Source organism: Hibiscus syriacus, unplaced genomic scaffold (genome assembly GCF_006381635.1).
Source record: "Hibiscus syriacus cultivar Baekdansim isolate YM2019G1 unplaced genomic scaffold, ASM638163v2 tig00110602_pilon, whole genome shotgun sequence".
NCBI classification, from domain to species: domain Eukaryota; kingdom Viridiplantae; phylum Streptophyta; class Magnoliopsida; order Malvales; family Malvaceae; genus Hibiscus; species Hibiscus syriacus.
Window position 1 is genome coordinate 971,695 of NW_024062798.1, and position 19,055 is coordinate 990,749.

The 19,055-nt window shown below is 33.4% G+C and overlaps 3 protein-coding genes across 4 annotated transcripts; 2 read left to right on the forward strand and 1 right to left on the reverse strand.

Annotated features, from left to right (window-relative positions):
* Positions 1–1,733: 1,733 nt before the first annotated feature.
* Positions 1,734–5,297, forward strand: LOC120135195 (vesicle-associated protein 1-2-like). Its single transcript, XM_039151511.1, has 8 exons — positions 1,734–2,755; positions 2,876–2,946; positions 3,066–3,147; positions 3,250–3,365; positions 3,487–3,648; positions 4,193–4,237; positions 4,629–4,706; positions 5,026–5,297. Exons 1-8 carry the CDS (start codon positions 2,704–2,706, stop codon positions 5,134–5,136), a joined length of 717 nt encoding a protein of 238 aa, XP_039007442.1. The 5' UTR covers positions 1,734–2,703; the 3' UTR covers positions 5,137–5,297.
* A 1,690-nt stretch (positions 5,298–6,987) lies between these two features.
* LOC120135193 (autophagy-related protein 8f) lies at positions 6,988–8,640 on the forward strand. 2 transcript variants are annotated; one of them, XM_039151510.1, is made up of 6 exons: positions 6,988–7,076; positions 7,360–7,401; positions 7,562–7,617; positions 7,766–7,818; positions 8,145–8,263; positions 8,360–8,640. In XM_039151510.1, the coding sequence occupies exons 2-6, from the start codon at positions 7,365–7,367 to the stop codon at positions 8,461–8,463; spliced, it is 369 nt and encodes a 122-aa protein (XP_039007441.1). In that variant the 5' UTR covers positions 6,988–7,076; positions 7,360–7,364; the 3' UTR covers positions 8,464–8,640. The 2 variants fall into 2 exon arrangements, with proteins under 2 accessions (XP_039007441.1, XP_039007440.1); XM_039151509.1 differs by having other exon boundaries at positions 7,065–7,119.
* Positions 8,641–9,339: 699 nt separating this feature from the next.
* Positions 9,340–15,698, reverse strand: LOC120135157 (oxysterol-binding protein-related protein 2A-like). The gene is made up of 9 exons (XM_039151487.1): positions 15,247–15,698; positions 13,102–13,464; positions 11,850–11,935; positions 11,057–11,483; positions 10,588–10,743; positions 9,912–10,079; positions 9,659–9,799; positions 9,446–9,535; positions 9,340–9,390 (listed from the first exon to the last, which is right to left on the reverse strand). The coding sequence occupies exons 1-9, from the start codon at positions 15,655–15,657 to the stop codon at positions 9,340–9,342; spliced, it is 1,893 nt and encodes a 630-aa protein (XP_039007418.1). The 5' UTR covers positions 15,658–15,698.
* Positions 15,699–19,055: the final 3,357 nt, after the last annotated feature.

Here is a 19,055-nt window from a genome sequence, read left to right on the forward strand (position 1 = left end):
TGTGCATGTCGAGTAGTGAGATAAAAATTGTGTGATATAACATTTAATTTAATATTTTAACATTTATTGATTGAATTATGTTGTATGGATTTTTTTAATAATGAAATCAAAAGCAAACGATTAAAAATCAAATTATCATATATTAAAAATTTTGATTTGATAATATAAATTTTAAAACAATTTAAATTAGAATTTAAAATCAATAAATAATTCATAATAAAAAACGATGTTATACAAATTACATATAAATTTCATCTACTAACATATAATAAAATTGATCATTTCATAATAAATTATTGATTTCTAAATAAACTGTTGAGATGGCTCAAGCTAGCGAAGATATTACTACATCATTATAGATTAATTATAAACTTAATTAGAAATTTAAAATAAATGTGGTGATTATGAAGTGATAATAGTTATATTTTTTGAATTATATTTTATTATTATTTTTTAGTAAGAATAAAAATTGTATTCTTTTTATTGGCTTCAAAAATTTCATTTGTTTAATCACATTATTATTATATTATTCTAATAATTATATTTTAATTAATTAATTTATTAGTTATTTATTTATATTTTAAAAATTAGACACCAAACACATTTTCATTTTCACTATTTTCATTTCTAAAAATAAGTTTTCATTTCTTTTAACTAAACATATTTTTTAATTTCTAGAAAATTGAAAATGAAAACTATTTCTTGAAAATAAGAATAAAAATAAAAAAAAAAAACGGAGTTTTTTTCTAAAATCAAACGAACCCTAATATTTTGACTATTTATATTTTGGAGTGAAAAGTTCATAACATGATTTATGGAAAATCATACCGTAAGTTATTTTCTAGAAAATACAAATTAAATGAAATGAATTATATTGACATGCTTTCTGACTATCAAATACCAAAAATAAAAAAAATATTTTCCAAAAAAAAATCAATTATAGAGAAACAAAATGACCCTAATAGCGTTGATGGGAAGGAAAGTGAGGAAAGATAATAAAAGAATGGTGGGGAACGTGAGAAAAGAGGCAGTGATAGTGGCGGGGACCCGGGGGGGGGCGCAGTCGTTTTTGGCGGCGGGTGAACTCGGTGTCGGTTGGATATCTAATGGAACTTGGTCTTAAGCTTTCACCATTTTCATTTTCTTCTCTTTCCTTCTTAGTCGAGTCGAATTTTGCTTCCCTCTAGTCGTGCCCCACCATTTTTTCTTCTTCTAAGTTCTTGAGGTGATAATAATTGATGATGCAGGTTAGAAAAAGTTGATCTAAGTTGCTTATACAGTGAAGTGAAGATTACTGGCACAATCTTGTGTGTGTGTTAGGTGCCCTTATAATAAGCCTAATGCAGAGCACTGTGCCACCAAAAGATGCAACAACTGTGTCTTCCCGAATCGATCGTTGTCATGCCGTTTTTAATCGAGATAAGGTCGTCGGTTACTCGTACCTTGTAATAGCTGTCCTGGTTCTATATATCAATCAATGTCGTCTTGCAGGTACATATGAAACAAATCATGCATGTACGGATGTTGAACAAAATTTCTGTTTTAATGCAGGAATGTTCTTGATGTTCACTGGTCTGTACGTGGATTCGGAGAAGCTGTTGTATATCCAATTATTACATATGAAACAAATCATGCATGTATGTATGTGTCTAGGCATATCCAGTTATTACCATGTAGATTAAAGTCAAAGTGTATATACACACACATACATACATAAAGTCTTCAGCGATCAGCTCATCACCACTAAACCCAATATACCAAAAGTCTTCCCCCAAGTCTCTATCTACCTCAATAATTCCACTCTTCTCTATCTTCTTCTATCACAGACCAGAAAAAAGATTCCCAGAAAATGGAGGGTCTTATCCCTTTGGTTTACCGAACACTGAAGAACACCAAAAGCCGCAGGCAATACGAGTGTCTCTCGTCCAGCGTACCTCAACCTCACAACATTGCGGATCTTGACGTTCAGAGTCAGAGTCCGAGTGGTAGTCATTTCTATATGGAACCGAATAATAATTCTGTTGATGAGAGGAATATCGGCAGCTGCAGTCACCACCGACGGATGTCCATGGGAGATGTCTCTTCGTCCGCGGAAGGGATGAAAATTACCATGGATTCTCCGACACCGGCAGGGACGGAACTTACGAGGTTTAGGAGCCACAGGATGTTTTCATGTGTGACCGGTTGCTAAAAGATACGTACCATCCTTTGCTTTTGCAATCAAATGTTCATTGCAGGCACAATTAGAACATGAATTTGTTATTTGTATGTATGTATGTATGTATGTATGTATCATAAACAGATGATATCGTCATTAGAAGACAAGCCAACCCAAAGCCATAGTATGGTCCAAAACGAGGAAGCCATTGATATTTTGTATTCTCAATTAACTATCAATAAAGTTGGAGCCTTTCTTTTAAGGTCCATGGTCATTACTCAACAAGCAACTATAAACAATCTAAATATAAAACTGACACAAATTAACGATGGAGATATAAAAGCGATCAATCCAATAATTTTGGTGGGTTCAAGTGATATTAGCTAATAATAAGAAGAAGAAGAAGGAATTTTTTTTTGAAACAATGAGTTTATAAAAACCAATAATAAAGGGAGAGAATGGATTCCTTCTCGTTCGTTTTCATTTCTTTTTTCTCTGTTTTTTAGAGATTAAGCGAGTCCTCGATTAAATCCCATTGCTTCGAAATGAGCACGGGCGAACTTCTCAACGTCGACCCTGTAGAGCTCAAGTTTCCTTGTAAGTTTTTTTTTTTCATTCTGGGATTCTCTTTCCCTTTTCTCCCCGCTCTTTGATTTCTTTTTTTTTTCCTGGGATTTTAGTTTTGATTCGTTTTTGTTGGTTATGGTGTTTCAATAGTTGAGCCGAAGAAGCAGATCTCATGTTCTTTTCAATTGTCGAATAAAACTGATGATTATGTAGCTTTCAAGGTATCGTTCATCGATGTCGAATTGTAATGATCTGTTTGGTAGCTGAGAAAAATAGAAACAGGAAAGAATGAATGATTAACAACGATAAATCAATACTTCATTTGGATTTTGTTTTTCAGGTGAAAACAACAAATCCGAAAAAGTATTGTGTTCGTCCCAACACGGGGATCGTTTTGCCTAAATCAACCTGCGAGGTTATAGGTACAATGTACAAATTCAATGAATCAATTACATTTTTTTCCACATTTTTATCATTGTTTGTTTTCTGGGTAATCTTCAAAACAATCAATGATTCTTTTTTAGTTACCATGCAAGCGCAAAAGGAGGTCCCTGCTGATATGCAATGCAAGGACAAATTCCTCCTCCAAACTGTAAAAGCCCCTGATGGTGCAACTCCAAAGGATATTACCGCGGAAATGGTATGATATTATCATTCGAATACGAATTCAGACATTTACATTTGAATTCGAATAACATGATTTGCCTTTGAGGGTTAGGATGTATGGTTTTGATTGATTAAGGAAATGTTCGATTTTCTAGTTCAACAGAGAAGCTGGGAATGTGGTTGAGGAATGCAAGTTGAGAGTGGTCTATGTTTTTTCACCTCAAGATGCAGCTGCACATGATGGGTCTGAAGTAGGGTCTTCAATGAGAGGATCCGTCTCGGACAATGGCCAGGCGAACGCTACTGAGTTCGTTATGGTACCGAAACCGAGATCTTGCTGTGACTATTTTTGTTATTGCCTCTGTTGTTTGCACAATGTTTTTCTGGAACGCTAATAGTTTGCATTTGGTGAATGCAGGCTGCAAGAACATTTACAGAAGAAGTTCAAGATAATCAAAGGATATTACCGCGGAAATGGTATGATATTATCATTCGAATACGAATTCAGACATTTACATTCGAATTCGAATAACATGATTTGCCTTTGAGGGTTAGGATGTATGGTTTTGATTGATTAAGGAAATGTTCGATTTTCTAGTTCAACAGAGAAGCTGGGAATGTGGTTGAGGAATGCAAGTTGAGAGTGGTCTATGTTTTTTCACCTCAAGATGCAGCTGCACATGATGGGTCTGAAGTAGGGTCTTCAATGAGAGGATCCGTCTCGGACAATGGCCAGGCGAACGCTACTGAGTTCGTTATGGTACCGAAACCGAGATCTTGCTGTGACTATTTTTGTTATTGCCTCTGTTGTTTGCACAATGTTTTTCTGGAACCCTAATAGTTTGCATTTGGTGAATGCAGGCTGCAAGAACATTTACAGAAGAAGTTCAAGATAAATCTCCTGAGGTATATTCTGAATTCCGCATCTTCTGCGTCACCCTATACTGCTGCATATGTGTGATTTGTTATTCATTTATTTCGGCATTCGGATCCATGTTGCTTCAACTCTTTACTTTCTTGAAATGCTCGTGTCCGAAACCTATATTCGATATCAATATGAAAATATGATCCTCTAGTAGCCTCCAAATACATGGAAGAACTTCAAAAGAATTGAACTTATCTGCAATGGAAACATACCCATAATCCAGAAATCACACCCGAGTCAATGTAGCATAGTTCGTCGGATATTTGCATCGCTTTCAACGCTTCTAGATCGTAGCTGGAAGCTCTTTTATTGTATGTAATGTTAATATATTGAAGGTATAATAATCCTCAATAACACTTACTATAATTGCAGGCAAAGGCTCTTATAACAAAGCTGACTGAAGAGAAAAATAAAGCAATTCAACAGAATAACAAGCTTCGCAAAGAGCTGGTATGAATCGTAGTTATAGGTCTTTTTCTATGCTCCCACCTGCAGTTTTCTTTCATTACGGATGATCAAGTTAGTAAATTCATCGACCCTTTATTTTCCGCATACCGTCTGTCCATAATCGCTGCTAGCTATCGAAAACTTCAAGTCGACATCGATCTCTCCTGTTTTCCTTTAACATCTCAGACCCCAGCACGACCCCTACTTGTCTCTCCATACACATGTGCTTTCAATATACTTGTCTCCGACCGGTTTTTTACGTTCTCTTGATCCATTTTGAGCCTTGCAAAATTCCTCACATGTAAAACTTACAAATGTTTAGGAACTGTTGAAGCGCCAAACCGGCAAAGGTGGCGGCGGTTTGTCATTCATGCTTGTGTTCTTGATCGGCTTGGTCGGATTAATCACGGGATATATCATGAAGAGACCGTGAACGGCGACTGATCTAGTCGGCTCATCTGCCTGATTTTCCCTTCATCTGGAGAAGTGCAGTAAAACGGAAGAAAAACAGAGGGTCTTCTGCTGGTACTTGCATTAGGTAACCTTATGGAATTAGCAAAAACTTGTTAAGGCTAAGGTCCTTTGGGTTTGGTAGCTGCAAATCCATTAATTTGTTGCATTCTTTCTGTAATTATCATTTTTTTTTGGTTCATTTCAGGTTCTGGTAATACCAGAAATGATTATTTAATGAATAATGACTATATACCTTTCGAATTAGCCCTTTTCCTAAAGCATGCATTAGGCTATTCGACTTGTATATTAAAGTATTTAAAATATCAGAATTTATAAAATAATAAATTATAAATATAAAAAATAAAATAAAATTTAAAATACTCATATACTCATTTTATTTTATTTTTTTTGATTAAATATGGGTAAATATAAGGTAATATCTATTCGAAAATAACTCAATCTTTTGACATTAAATTTTCATACCCTTAATATTTTTAGTGCTCGAACCTGAGCCTCAAGGATCACGAAAACCACTTGGTTCATGCATATTCGAATATAGATTACGTATTTTTTTAAAGGGTAAATTATACTAGTTACCATTAAACTCTAGGTGGTGCATTGTTTATAGCAATGAATTGTAAATTTCTTCTATTACAGCACTGAAATTTGGTTTTAATTTTAATTATATCACAATGCCCTTAAAATTCAAACAATGTGATGACATGGATAAAACAACATAGTTTTAGTGCAACTATTGATATCTAAAATCATATTGTTTTAGGTACTGAACTTTAGGATATATTTTTTTGTTACTAAAATTTTAAAATGTTTGCTTTCTGTCATTGTAATTTTTCAATAGCTGTTGATAGTTAATCATGTCTCGTCATCGATTGTTTTCTGTGGCAAGATCAATATTTCTCATGTGATTGATTTTCTACGAAACTTACTAAAAGTTGACAAAATTAAACAAAAAAACTATCATTTTAGGGATTTTGGGGCTTTCTTAGATTTGAGTGATTTTTGGCGTTTACTTGAAAATTCAAACTATGAGAAACATTATTTTGTGAAGACTACCAACCTATCTCAAAATTAACCTCATCAAACGACCATTAGAAGATATCAGGATATCAACACGTCAAAATTTCAAAAAGATTTTCGTCGATTTTGAGTGAGTTTCATGGAAGATCAATCATAAGAGAAGAAAGATGAGTGAGATGCAAACGTTTTGATATCGATTTTGCCACAGAAGATACCAATGTCCAGTAGTGATTGGTTCTTGACGACGGTCAAAAAATTCAATAACAAAAAGTGTAATGCTTAAAAGTTTAGTAATAAAATCGATACATCTTAAAGTTTAATTTCTAAAAGGATGTTATTTTAAGCATCAATAATCGTCATCAAATTTTTTTATTTTATTTATGTTATTAAAATGATAAAAAGATGTATATAGTCATCATGTCATTAAAAATTTAATGTTATAATAAAAAAAATTAAAAATTTATTAATAAAATTTAATGATATCCGATGTAATTTACCTGTCCGGAAGAAGAGTCAGGAATATTCTTATAATTTATCCCACCCCACTCTTTGTTTGACAAAGTCCCATGATCATTGCCACATTGGAAGCCGTCCGATTAACATACTTTTCAACCTTATCCAAAAGAACATCGACACATGAAAATGATCTGTCCGTCTTACCGTAATCAACAAGCATTAACCAACAAGAACCAATAATATCAGCCCACGTGTATATCATACCATTTGCAATTACATATACGCCCTTCCAAGAGCTATTTATAAAACCATTCATCAATCATTAGTTTTAGAATAAAAAAGCAAGCTCGGCTGAAAGAGTATATTTTTTCTTGTCAACCAAGCCACGATCAAGCCTTGAAGATTTCTTTTGATCAAGAGAAAAAGGTAAAAGCTTTATCCTTTTTGGCTTTGGGTTCATCTTCACAAGGTTTGCCTTTCTGGGTTCTCCTTGTATTTGCAATCTGTTTCATGTATGTTTGATTGATCTTTTATTTTATTTTCTGGGTAATTAGAAAGGATAGTTTCAGTTGAAATTTGGGGCTTTTCTTTTTGGTTATATGATTATGTTTTCCTCAATTGTGCAAAAGGAGAAAACACTGCGATCAAGGATAAAATTTGGGCCTTTAATTTTACAATTTTTCATTTTCATTTTGGCTTTTAATTTCAGGAGGAATGGCAAAGAGTTACTTCAAGCAAGAGCATGATCTGGGTATGTACTGAAACCTTTTATTTGTTATGAACATGTATATATATCTTTAATTTCTCTGTAATTTATGGTGAACCAGTCTGAATTATGCTATTTATGGGAAATCAATTATTTATATTTTGTGGGAGCTAATGATTTTTCTCATGTTTGGTTCTGGCTTCAGAGAAGAGGAGGGCAGAGGCTGCTAGGATTAGGGAGAAATACCCGGATAGGATCCCGGTAACGCTTCGGCTTTTATTTCCGATCTTGATATCTGTCGTTACTGTTCATCTAATATGTTCTGCCTCTTTTCATCAGACTGTATATCTGTTTGTGATTAGAAGTGTTCCAAGCTTGACTTGTTTATTATCCCTCTTTTATTTTTAAGGTGATCGTGGAGAAAGCGGAGAGGAGTGATATCCCGAACATTGACAAGAAGAAGTAAGGGTTACCGATATCTTATTTGTGGCTTTAGATTATCTTGATTCATCGTCTCATCCTGTTAAAAGACGTCGTCTGGTGTTAGTTTCTTTGAATTATCCATCTCTATCATATTGCACCTCCGATCAACATCCCTAGCTGCTAGGAAGAAGCATTATAAAGAGTGAAGTGTATGATGATGATTGTTGAATCTCATGTTGATGTGGATGCTATTCCACCATTTTTTACTGTCTTGGACATACGAGACCGTTCGAATTGCTTATTTATTTCCGGGGGTGCTCTTCAGTAGAGATTATCTTCATGTAATATGATTCTGAAATTTACAGGTATCTTGTCCCAGCTGATTTGACCGTCGGACAATTCGTATATGTTATCCGTAAAAGGATCAAACTGAGTGCTGAAAAAGCTATATTCATATTTGTGGACAATGTTCTCCCTCCAACTGGTAATCCCTTGCACTTACATCCATTGCTGCTCGATTCTTTACCTTTGCTATCTGATTCAAAGGGGGCTAAACTCCTTTTTTTTTTTTGTTTCGCAGGTGCCATTATGTCTGCCATATACGAAGAGAAGAAGGATGAAGATGGATTTCTTTATGTTACTTACAGCGGGGAGAACACATTCGGGGATCGGATTTCTCAGTAGCCTTTGGTAAATTCGTTCCCGAAGTTGCTTTTAACTTTTCCTCATTTCTCCAGTCCCGTGTATTACCTCTAGCATCACCATTTCCATTGCCTCTGGGACGGTAATTTCTTTATCGCTGGTATTATTTAAAGAACTGGTGACAATACGGTGTATATAAATTTTATGATTTCCACTCAATGTGAATAAGTTGCTTTCAATCGTATATATCACTTGAATTCGATTGCTCCTGTTGCAGAAAGAAAACTATAAAATATTATGTAGAAAAAAGAAAATAAGGCCTTTTATCTTCTTTTTTTGTTCAATTGTTTCATTTGATTTATTCATAGAATGGAAATACAAATGATTATGAAATTAAATTTTGGAGTGAAGGAGCTATAGGATAAATGAGCTATCGAGACATTACATTACACAGAGGACTCCCACTCTTCAGACTCTCACCTGTGCCCCTACCATATCTACTCACTTAAAGGTTAATATTCTTAACTTGGCGATCAGGAATCAAAGCAACTTACGTGTTTATCGACTCGATTTGCTCCGTAATTCATTGTCCGGAATGTTTGCCAATTCTAGATGATCAGGAAATTTATGCATGGTCAGATCTACATGACAAAACCAAGCCATTTTAACAAACTAGAATATGGTGAATGAATTTACTAACCTTGAAGTGAAGGCAGGCATTATACGGAGGGATCAACAAGTTCTTCGAATTCACTGAATATATTCGGGCAGTCATCCCATTTTCCCTGTTCTCTTGCTTCCCAGTAACCGCCCACGTAATGGAAGGATCCATTTTCATCGTCTTTCTGGAACCATCTAGGCTTCCACCCGTTTTCTTGTAGTTTTCTCGACTGTGCAGGACCAGAGACAGCATGAATATCAAGCAATAATATAAGCAAGACGGAAAAGACAACATGCAAGGAGGCTTTTCTGGAAGGAAAAACCCATTTACAATGACAACAAATAAATGCATGTGCATAGAAACATCACCGTTGATGTAATACATGCTGACATCCCATTTTCCAAATAATGTTGCGACTTTTCTACTCGAAAGGTCTTCAACAAACCCGTGGACCTATTTAAATGAAGGTCACAGGATAAGAAATTACTACATAAAATAACTCCCAAGACACAGAAGATAGACTACAATGGATATGAAGCAATCAAGGGGGATAAAACGATTATATTGACAACTAACCTGGTGAGGGTTCCGGTCAAGAATAGATTGCTCTTTGAATTTGAGTTGGCATGAATACTGGCGATTCCCTTGAATGTGCATCAAGCCATGGTGATCGCAATATATTTTACCAAGGATAAGGTTATAAATACTAGTTGTTACCTGCAGAGAATGAGGTCCAAATAAATCATACCACACAAATAGAAAGGGGAAGCTAGTATACTAAAACGCCTAAATAGCAAATCCAGTAAACACACAGCCCAGTAGTGCACACCTTGCTCCACTGAAATACTTCACCATCATCAAACTCTACGGTCAGAACTCCAACAGGGTTGAGCTGAATTGAACGCCCCCAAAACTTTGTGCGGAGGTTACTGTCACCCCAGAATTTCCATCCTCGGCCTTCACAATGACAGGCAATAAGGGTTGGGTGATGACTAACCTGTTTGAACCTGAAAGGTAAGTCATATGTTCTATGGAACTGCAGTACAATATTTGGACTCTCACATCCAGATAAATAGATGCAACAACATAGGAAGGTAAGTACTCCTAAGGCCTACAAACTAGTATAATTCAAGTTTGCCTCCTAAGTTCTTCACTGTCTTAAGAATGTCCACACTTTTCCATAAATAGTTCAAATTATTGTTGAGGACACTACCATGGCATTAATTTCCAACATCTTGATTATCCATAATGGAGAAGGTGATGACAGTCTCTCCCCCTCTCCCCTCTCCCCTCCTTGTTTATTTATTTCTAAATATATGCGTGCGTGTTATTTGGGTATGCAAAAGTATAGCATCTAGTTGATCTTGTTCCAACTGCTGAAAATCAAAAGCACTTGAAGTAATAAAAATTAATACAAAATTTCATAGCTTGTCAGTTTCAACTTCAATATAAAGCTGCACATTTCTTAATATGAAGTTTAGTCATTGATGATCCTGACTGCTGACCTTCTCGGAGAAGAAACGAAGTCCTTTGTCAGGATAGTCTGCTTCATAAGTTTCCCCTAGCAATGGATTGAAGGGCTTACAATGTCGGCCTTCAGAGGAAGCATACCCGGAGACAGCAAATGCAGCAACATTAAGAATTCTCTGGATACTGTTACCCTGAGAATGTACAGAAAACCCAGATATTTGAAAAATGCAAGAGCATGCTATGTTTACAGAATTTTCAAAAGAATTGCTAAACGTCCACAAAAACTTTTGGGACAAGAGATTTCTGAGGGATTGAGATTTCCCAAATTTCACTCTAGATATTATTTCTTATCAGTTAAGAGTGCACCGATTTCTCAAATTTTAGATGTACTCCCATGTTGTAAATGGTCTGAAATCTTTATTTAAATTTGCAATAACCGGAGAAAATAGTGCATTTAGCAAGATAAGCACAAAATATTAAAGATGAAATGTATGTATAACTTACTTCTTTTCCATACTTGTATGCTCGGTCCAAAAGATAAGAATATTCTAGGTCCTCAAAACATTTCTGAAGGGATGATATTGGTTCATTGAAGTAAACAGGGAGACATACTCGTGTGAGATCCTTTCCCACATTGTCTTTTATCATAGACCAAAGGCTAACCCCTTTCTCTTTTTCGACTGGATCAGGAAGCATTTTCCGTCTCTCAATTTGAGGATATTTGGAATCACAATCTCCTTCATCAGCATGCATCTTTTCCACATTACCATATTGATTTTCAATTTCTTTCAGATTATCTGCATGATCGATTGCAGCTTCAGTAAAATACTCTTTGGTATCAAAGAACAAGGGTCCATCTTCATGAGAAACTTCCTCGAACTCTTGCTTCTCTACATCATCAGATGATTCTGTAGTTCTGCATTCTGAGAACCCAAACAAATGTCAGGCCATAAGAGAGCAGGACAAGAATTAGTAACCAGAAACATTGGTTAACGTTATCACAACATTTCTGAACAAACATGCATATCTAAAACACAATGAAATCAGTTTATCCGTAAAGTGATAACGTTATCAAATAAAGCGAGAATGATGATGGCAAATAAGAGGACAGGAAATTTACGTTGGAACTTTGGATGTTCAGAACATATTTCTTACTCAAGAATGCATATCTAAAACACAATGAAATCAGTTTATCTGTAAAGTGCTAACACAATATAATTTTAACAATTAAATAGGTGCCAGACATTCATGCATAAAGTAAGATGGAGACAGGGTTACAGACGGTAATGTACCACTATTTCCATGCCCCAAATTGGAATATTCATGCTTCGTCAACTGATATTCTCCATGAAATCCAGAGGTTTCAGATTCAATATTAGCTGCCTGAACATGCAAAAAACATTAAAAAAAAAAATAATGTACCATAAACAATATAGCTTAGCAAAATATTGCATAGGATAAGTCAATTACGGTGTGGTAAACCATTTAGAAGATGAGGTTACTAAAACCAAGAATAAGACAACATTTTAAAAGATGAGATAATTAAAACACATTGTTTAGCAATCCCACCGGCCACCAATATGATTATTATTATTTTATTGATCAACTAGAGTTTCTATTTTACCACAGTCAATAAGGATTTAAGGTAAGCTACCACAATCATTTTACCAAAGGAAGGTTAAACGTACAATGAAAATGTGTTATTATGATGTTACAAAATGCAATAAACCAATAATACATGTACAAAGGATATCACATGAGAAAAAAAGTGGAATAAAAAAATGCAGAACTCAATAAGTTTTAAAACATAAAAATTATATTACATTATACTGCTTAAGTTTCGATAAAACATTCTACAATGAGAAACAATTGTAAACACATAACCAGTTTTAATTAATCACCACTAATTACCCTTCATTAACAGTCATCACTTGTATAACCTAGAGAACGACTAATGCACCAACAGAATACATTTGTTTTACTAACTTGTATAACCTAGAGAACGACTAATGCACCAACAGAATACATTTGTTTTACTATTGAACAAAAGCTTTGTTATTCATTTCCACTAGACATCATAACACTCAAGGATAGTTTTCATCACATCACACATTCATTTCCACCAGCCATCAGAACAATCAAAGATAGCTTTCATCATATTACATATGAAGATTATTGATACTAACTTTAGTAGGCCTCTATACTCTCATTTGTGAACAGTATCTGTTCATCCCAGCAAATATTATTCAATTCGAATTCTAGGCTCCACCAGTTGAGCTAATTACCAACACGAGCCTGCCAGAGGCTTGACACCCTCTTAGTACAAAACACTATGGGATTAAAAAAATACACTTTTATCATTTAACTTATTAAGTTGAACTTGATACTCATCCAAGTCTAACAAAATTGATCTTCACTCTAATTTAGAAAGGAAGAAATTTAATTTAGCTCACCAAACTATTCAGATTCCAAATTATTAAAAGGTGTAAATAACTAAAGATCAAGCACTTTCATTCAAAGACATGTACTAATTACTAAGCTCACATTACCTCTAATTGCCTTAATGTGTCGAGCAAATTAGATCTTTCTTCATAAAGAACTTTAAGCTGCCCTTGTACCTCCGAGAACTCTGAGAGCATTATCTTCTCACAATCCTTCACAAGGTTATCACTGATGCCCTCCTCATGCAACCGTTTCTTGAGTCTATCAGTTGACATAGACAAATCATGGGGTACAAGGTTGAGATTATAATTTAATGGTCTCAGCGGAAGGATGCTCCTGGTTGATATCAAAGCTTGTATCCAAGCAACCCGATCTTTCTTTGAATCAGTTCTCAAATGAAGGGTCTTTGTAGCAGTAAAAATGTAAAACCGTCTATCATCAGATTTGCTCTCCCGGAATGATGAAATCTGCTACAAGAATTCAATTAACAACACCATGAGTAATGCAAGAGTTCCATTACTGTCATATAATCACATAGATCACCAAAACTTTTATGCCTCATTTCATGATCACATCAAATAAATTCACAGAAGAAATTCATGAATGATACAATTATAAAAATCATTTTCCAGAGATAAAAATGGAATAAATGCTATCAATTCAAGACGATGCACGTTGAAAAGAACAATATTAAAGCCTTGAACCACTCGTTGAGGTAGCATTATTGCTCAAATTTTTCTAAAACCGCCTGAAGAAAAACAAATATCTGTGAAGCCCTAACCTCAGCAGAAGCCAAACCGCATTTACCATCAAACACCAGATGATTGCACAAAATAACAAGACTTTTTTGGTCTCTAAGAGGAGAAATTGTTTTAGCAACAAATAAAATAAAAATCTCACATAAAACAAGAAACAAAACTAAAAAATTGATCACAGAAGCCGATGCTAATTTCTACCTCTTAAGCATTACAACTGCAAAGGGCCATTAAATGAAGCCGATGAAGCACCATTTGGATCTACTTTTGCATAGGAGAATATATATTTAAAAACAACAAGGGAAAGAAATACTGTTATATCCTTTCAGTTTTCGCGGGTTTCTAAACAGTATTCACCATAAAATTCCATACAATCTTAACGACGAAAGCCATCAACTAGCCTCAAGCACTCCACTTTGTCTTTTGTTTATTTCAATGCTTACGAACTAGAGAAGACCACGCAAAAACTAATAAAGAAAAAAAGCTGCCTCTATATTTCAAGACAAATAATACAAAACTCAAACAAAGGATGACTACAAACAAAACCCACATCTACATTTCAGAGAAACACTCCTTAATATCCTCGTTTTTACTTATACATGGCCTCTGGTAATGTGATTTTGATTAAATCTATGAGAATCATTTGAAGTCTGTAATTTCTGTCACCATCACCTTAAGGGAAGAGGCCGAAACTACATCAGCTGGCAAGAAAAGGGAATATACATGATAAAACGTGAGAATCGAAAGGAAAAGAAGGGCAAAGAGATCAGAAGCAAAAGACAGAAAGAAATGGGGAAAAAGGGGGGGGAAAGGGAGGGAAAAACATCAGACTTCAAGTAGTTCGAATCGACGTTGATGGCTTTAAAAACGTTCATCCATCTATTGAATACCAATTTAAACGATGATGTGACCGACCAGAGCTTAATTCCTAGACCTAAAGCATGCGCTATCACAGCCCACCTGCTGATGTGACCCACTATACATAAACAGCCAGTTAAAAAGAGTAAATATTATATTAAAAAATATAAATTTTCTACTTTTTCCTATTTTCCCCCAAAATTAAACATGAAAATTAAATATCAGAAAGCAGATACTCAAATAAGGCGAGAGAAAACGGAAGTTTACAGATTTAAGTTCCTTTTTACAGATCAAACAGTAAATTACGTGCTGAATAATGCAAGAAACTTACGGTTCTTGCACTTCAATTTTCCGCTTTTTCACTGCTTTAGCTCAGATATCAATGCCTATTTTTCCACTGATGACTTTGTTTTGTTTATCAGATGAAAAAGATTCAGGGTTAGTAAAATTAGTGTAAAACATACTTCGCAACTCTCCGTTCATTTTTTGAATCAAAATACATTAAGAATTATTTCTAGAAAAAATATAATGCCGCGAAATTGATCGCTCAGATCATCTGGCTGTTCGATTTTCGTTTCATTTTCTTTTTAGTTTGGATGGACCTTTTGAATTTTGATTTTAATTTTCTGATATGTATACCTTCAAATGAACAATGCCGACGGTTTTCTGGTTCCTCCGTCTACCGCTACAACTGTCGGTCCTCGAAAGCCGATTGGTCGATATATCACCGATCCAACTGACTTCATCGGGGGAGGGGATGTTTAGACTCTCCGACCGGCGAATTTTCGAGTAAGACAGCATTCCATTACGAAGCAAAAACCACCTGGATCTCCATCCTTTCCCATAATTAGTCCACTTGTAGAGAATTCCAGCGACAGTACCTTCGGACCCTCCCGTCGTCAACCTCGCCGCATTGCCAGTTTCAGATCCGGATAAAGCCTCCGCCGGCATGCTCCGAGATCGAGTCAACGAAATCTCCGGTGACTGGTCGCCGATGCCTGGACTCTCCAATGATATACAACATAGCGGATGCATCTCCTTCATCCGCATTGTTCTTTTCTCCTCCGATCTCGATCACAACTGAATCAACTGCTGCAACAAACGAAAACGGCTATAAGAAACGAATCAAAACATCAATTATTAGCATGAAAATCAAAGAAAAAGCATTTAAATTGAAGTAAATTTTGTTTTAGGGTTCAAACAAGAGACCTTTTTGGGAGTATTCGTGGTCGATAAAGCTTAGTTGAGAGTTTAAGCTTTGTTTTTCAGCTCTGAATCTAAGAGATCCATAAAGGAAAAAATATATAGAACCCATTTATATAATACTATTTTTTTATTAAGAAACTAGTTTTAAATTTTCCAAAAAGAAAATGGCATGTTTGTAATTAAGTTGAGAATAGTTTTTTATCGGGAGTAGAAAGAAAAATAAGGGTAATTCTATGAAAATTTAGATAAATATAACTTTTTAATATATATATATATATATATCTCAAATTTTTATTTATATTTTTTTTAAACACATATTACAAAAATTTAAAGTTGCCTTTGGATATTTTGGGTATTGACAATTTTGTTAAGTTATTTTATAATATGATTTTAAAAAATAAGTTTACAATTATAGTTGATTTTAGGTATAACACAGAAAAAAAACTTATAAGTTTTAATTAAATAATTGTTTTATTTTATCTTTTAGCATTTTAATTCATAATATTTCAATTTATGATAAAAAGAATCTATAAATGAAAATCAACAAATAATTAACATTTTGAAATAAAAATTTTCAAAATTGAAATAAAAACATTTAGGGGGTGTTTGGATGGAGGAATGTGGGATTTCATGGGAATGGAATCCACATTCCCCCGTTTGGTTAGCTCGGGAATCTCATTCCCGGTAATGTAAGATTACCAATAGTAGATTTTTTGGGGGTATATTACCGGGAATGACATTACCTCACTTTCCTTAGGTATTGTTGGAATACCGACGTTTTGGACTAAAATCCCTAAAAAAAAATTCTTTCAAAAATATCATTCTTCTGTCATTGAATAATAAAAATTCTACGAAAGTTAAATTACAAATTTATCCTTAAATTATTTTAGATTTACAAAAAAAATATATATATTTAAAATTTTATATGAAGTTCATGGGTTAAAATAAAATTTTACCTTTCATTAAACCTTTTTATATTTTTAATTTTGTAAAAAAAATTATATAAATTTTATAAAGAAAATATATAAATATTTTTTAACTGGTTAAAAAAACAAATATATAATAAGGACAATTTAGTCAAATATACATTCCAATAATCTTTTATTACTTTAACCAAACACGGTAATCTTACATTCCTGCTAAGTCAACCAAACACAAAATACAACATTCTTAGTAATCTTATTCCCTGGTAATTTTACATTCCCATTGGTAATCTTACATTCCCATTAATAATTTTATATTCCGTGAACCAAAATACAACTATATTAGTTTTGTAACGTTTGCACGTAGACTTAACCAAAATACAACTCCTTTGGTAGGGACTAGGGATGGGCATGAGATCCGAACTCGACAGCTTCTGACTCATAGACCCGATCGAGTTGGGTCGGGTCGATTTTTTAAAATATGATTTTCGGGTCGAGTCAGTTCAAGTTTAGGGTGAAAATACCCGACCTGGTCGACCCGACCCGCAAAAAAATATAATTTTACCTTATATATTTATGAATAATTATAATAATACCCCTCTATATATTAGTTTTTTTCAACTAAGTCATTGTTTTTATTGAATAAAAATAATATTTTTATTATTTGGGGTCGAGTTTTTAAGTTATATATCAGGTCAAGGTCGGGTCGGGTGAAATCTTATTTTGGTCGAGTCGAATCTCGGGTGGATGATTCCTTGTTCTCGGGTCGGGTCGGATGGACCAAAAATCTGACCCAACCCGACCCATGCCCGTTCCTATTGGTGACTGTGGAGTTCTATCTCTATAGAGTTTTCAATTCAAGTCATTTCATTCTCTACAACTTAAACTCGTTTTTCGTATGTTTTCGCTTGATTTTCTTAGCTTAAATTTGTTAAAGTATTAAATTGATGTTTAATTAAAATGTAAAATTAACTCAAAAATTAATATTTTCTTCTATTATGCCGTGTTGTTAATATAATAAGAGTTAATATTCGAATGATCATTTCGTGATAGATAGATAATATTAATGATCATAACGTAACATTTGAAAGTTGAGTTATAAAATTACGAGATTACTAAAACATAAGTTACTTTAGAAAATGATAACTGTTAGATACATTAATAATTTAATATGTATTTCTAAGTTTTGTAGATAGAGTGAAAAGTTACAATTTTTTAATTGATATTAACACGATAAAAAATAAATAAAAGAAATAAATTGTAGAATATTTATTTTTTGTTATAATATTAAAAAATAGGGTAAACTACGTATTTAATATCTAAACTATTAATTCTAGTTTGTTTCAGTATCTAAACTTTCATTTTTTTAAAACCATACATAACATTTATTTTTTATTTCATTTTACTGCACGTCGTTAAAAACTTAACTAGTTTAGTACCTAAACTGTTAGTTTTGACCCGTTTTAGTACCTAAACTTTTAATCTTTTCAAAACTTAACGTTAAATTTTGAACAGAGTACTAAAATGAAACAAAAACTAAAGTTTTTAAGGGCATGTACTAAAATGAAATAAAAACTAAACTTTAGATATATTTTTGAAAAAAAAAATTAAAAGTTTAAGTGCTAAAACGGATTAAAACTGATAGTTTAAATACTAAACTCATAATTTACCCAAAAAATTATTTTTAATATGTCAAATAATAATCTTAAAAATAAAACAAAAAGATATAGTTAATAGAAATGATCATACACACTTGGAGGAGACGTGATAAAATATGTTACAAAGATTGAAAAATAATATAGACAAAATATAGGGTAAAGTACAAAGGATGTTTTATTATTAAGTAATTCTACTATTAAAAGTTACACAATGATCCTCAATTATAGTGTGTTTTGTTGAGTTATTGGACTTTTAAAAGTTATAAAATGGTCATTCAACTATTCATATGTTCCAAATTTTTCGTTAAAAATTAATGATAGTTTGAGCTATACGTTAACCTGTTAACTGAGATTTTGTGATAAGATTTTATTATATCACAGTCATCAGGTTAATATTTAGCCCATATTATCACAAATATTTGTTAAAAATTGATGAGTTTAGAATATATAAATAATTAACTAATTATTTTGTAACTTTTAATAGTTAACGATTCAACAAAACAATGACTAATGATTGTTGTGTATTTTGCCTCCAAGAAAAGGAAACTAACAACTATATGTATTGAACTAAACTAATTGAACAAGTTGAAGCCCCCCAACATAAATTATAAATTAGGAAATGTATAGAAATAATTAAAATATAAAATTTACAATATTTAAA

Bases quoted from the DNA above. Each gene is read 5' to 3' on its own strand.
- LOC120135195 (XM_039151511.1), top strand. From the start codon at position 2,704: ATGAGCACGGGCGAACTTCTCAACGTCGACCCTGTAGAGCTCAAGTTT. The intron at 3,148-3,249 runs GTACAATGTACA...ATTCTTTTTTAG, and splicing joins ATCAACCTGCGAGGTTATAG to TTACCATGCAAGCGCAAAAG. The intron at 4,238-4,628 runs GTATATTCTGAA...CTATAATTGCAG, and splicing joins TTCAAGATAAATCTCCTGAG to GCAAAGGCTCTTATAACAAA.
- LOC120135193 (XM_039151510.1), top strand. From the start codon at position 7,365: ATGGCAAAGAGTTACTTCAAGCAAGAGCATGATCTGG. The intron at 7,618-7,765 runs GTAACGCTTCGG...TTTATTTTTAAG, and splicing joins AATACCCGGATAGGATCCCG to GTGATCGTGGAGAAAGCGGA. The intron at 7,819-8,144 runs GTAAGGGTTACC...TGAAATTTACAG, and splicing joins CCGAACATTGACAAGAAGAA to GTATCTTGTCCCAGCTGATT.
- LOC120135157 (XM_039151487.1), bottom strand. From the start codon at position 15,657: ATGCGGATGAAGGAGATGCATCCGCTATGTTGTATATCATTGGAGAGT. The intron at 13,465-15,246 runs GTATACATATCA...GAATTCTTGTAG, and splicing joins TCGGCATTGTTCATTTGAAG to CAGATTTCATCATTCCGGGA. The intron at 9,536-9,658 runs GTTAGTTGTCAA...TCATTTAAATAG, and splicing joins TTGACCGGAACCCTCACCAG to GTCCACGGGTTTGTTGAAGA.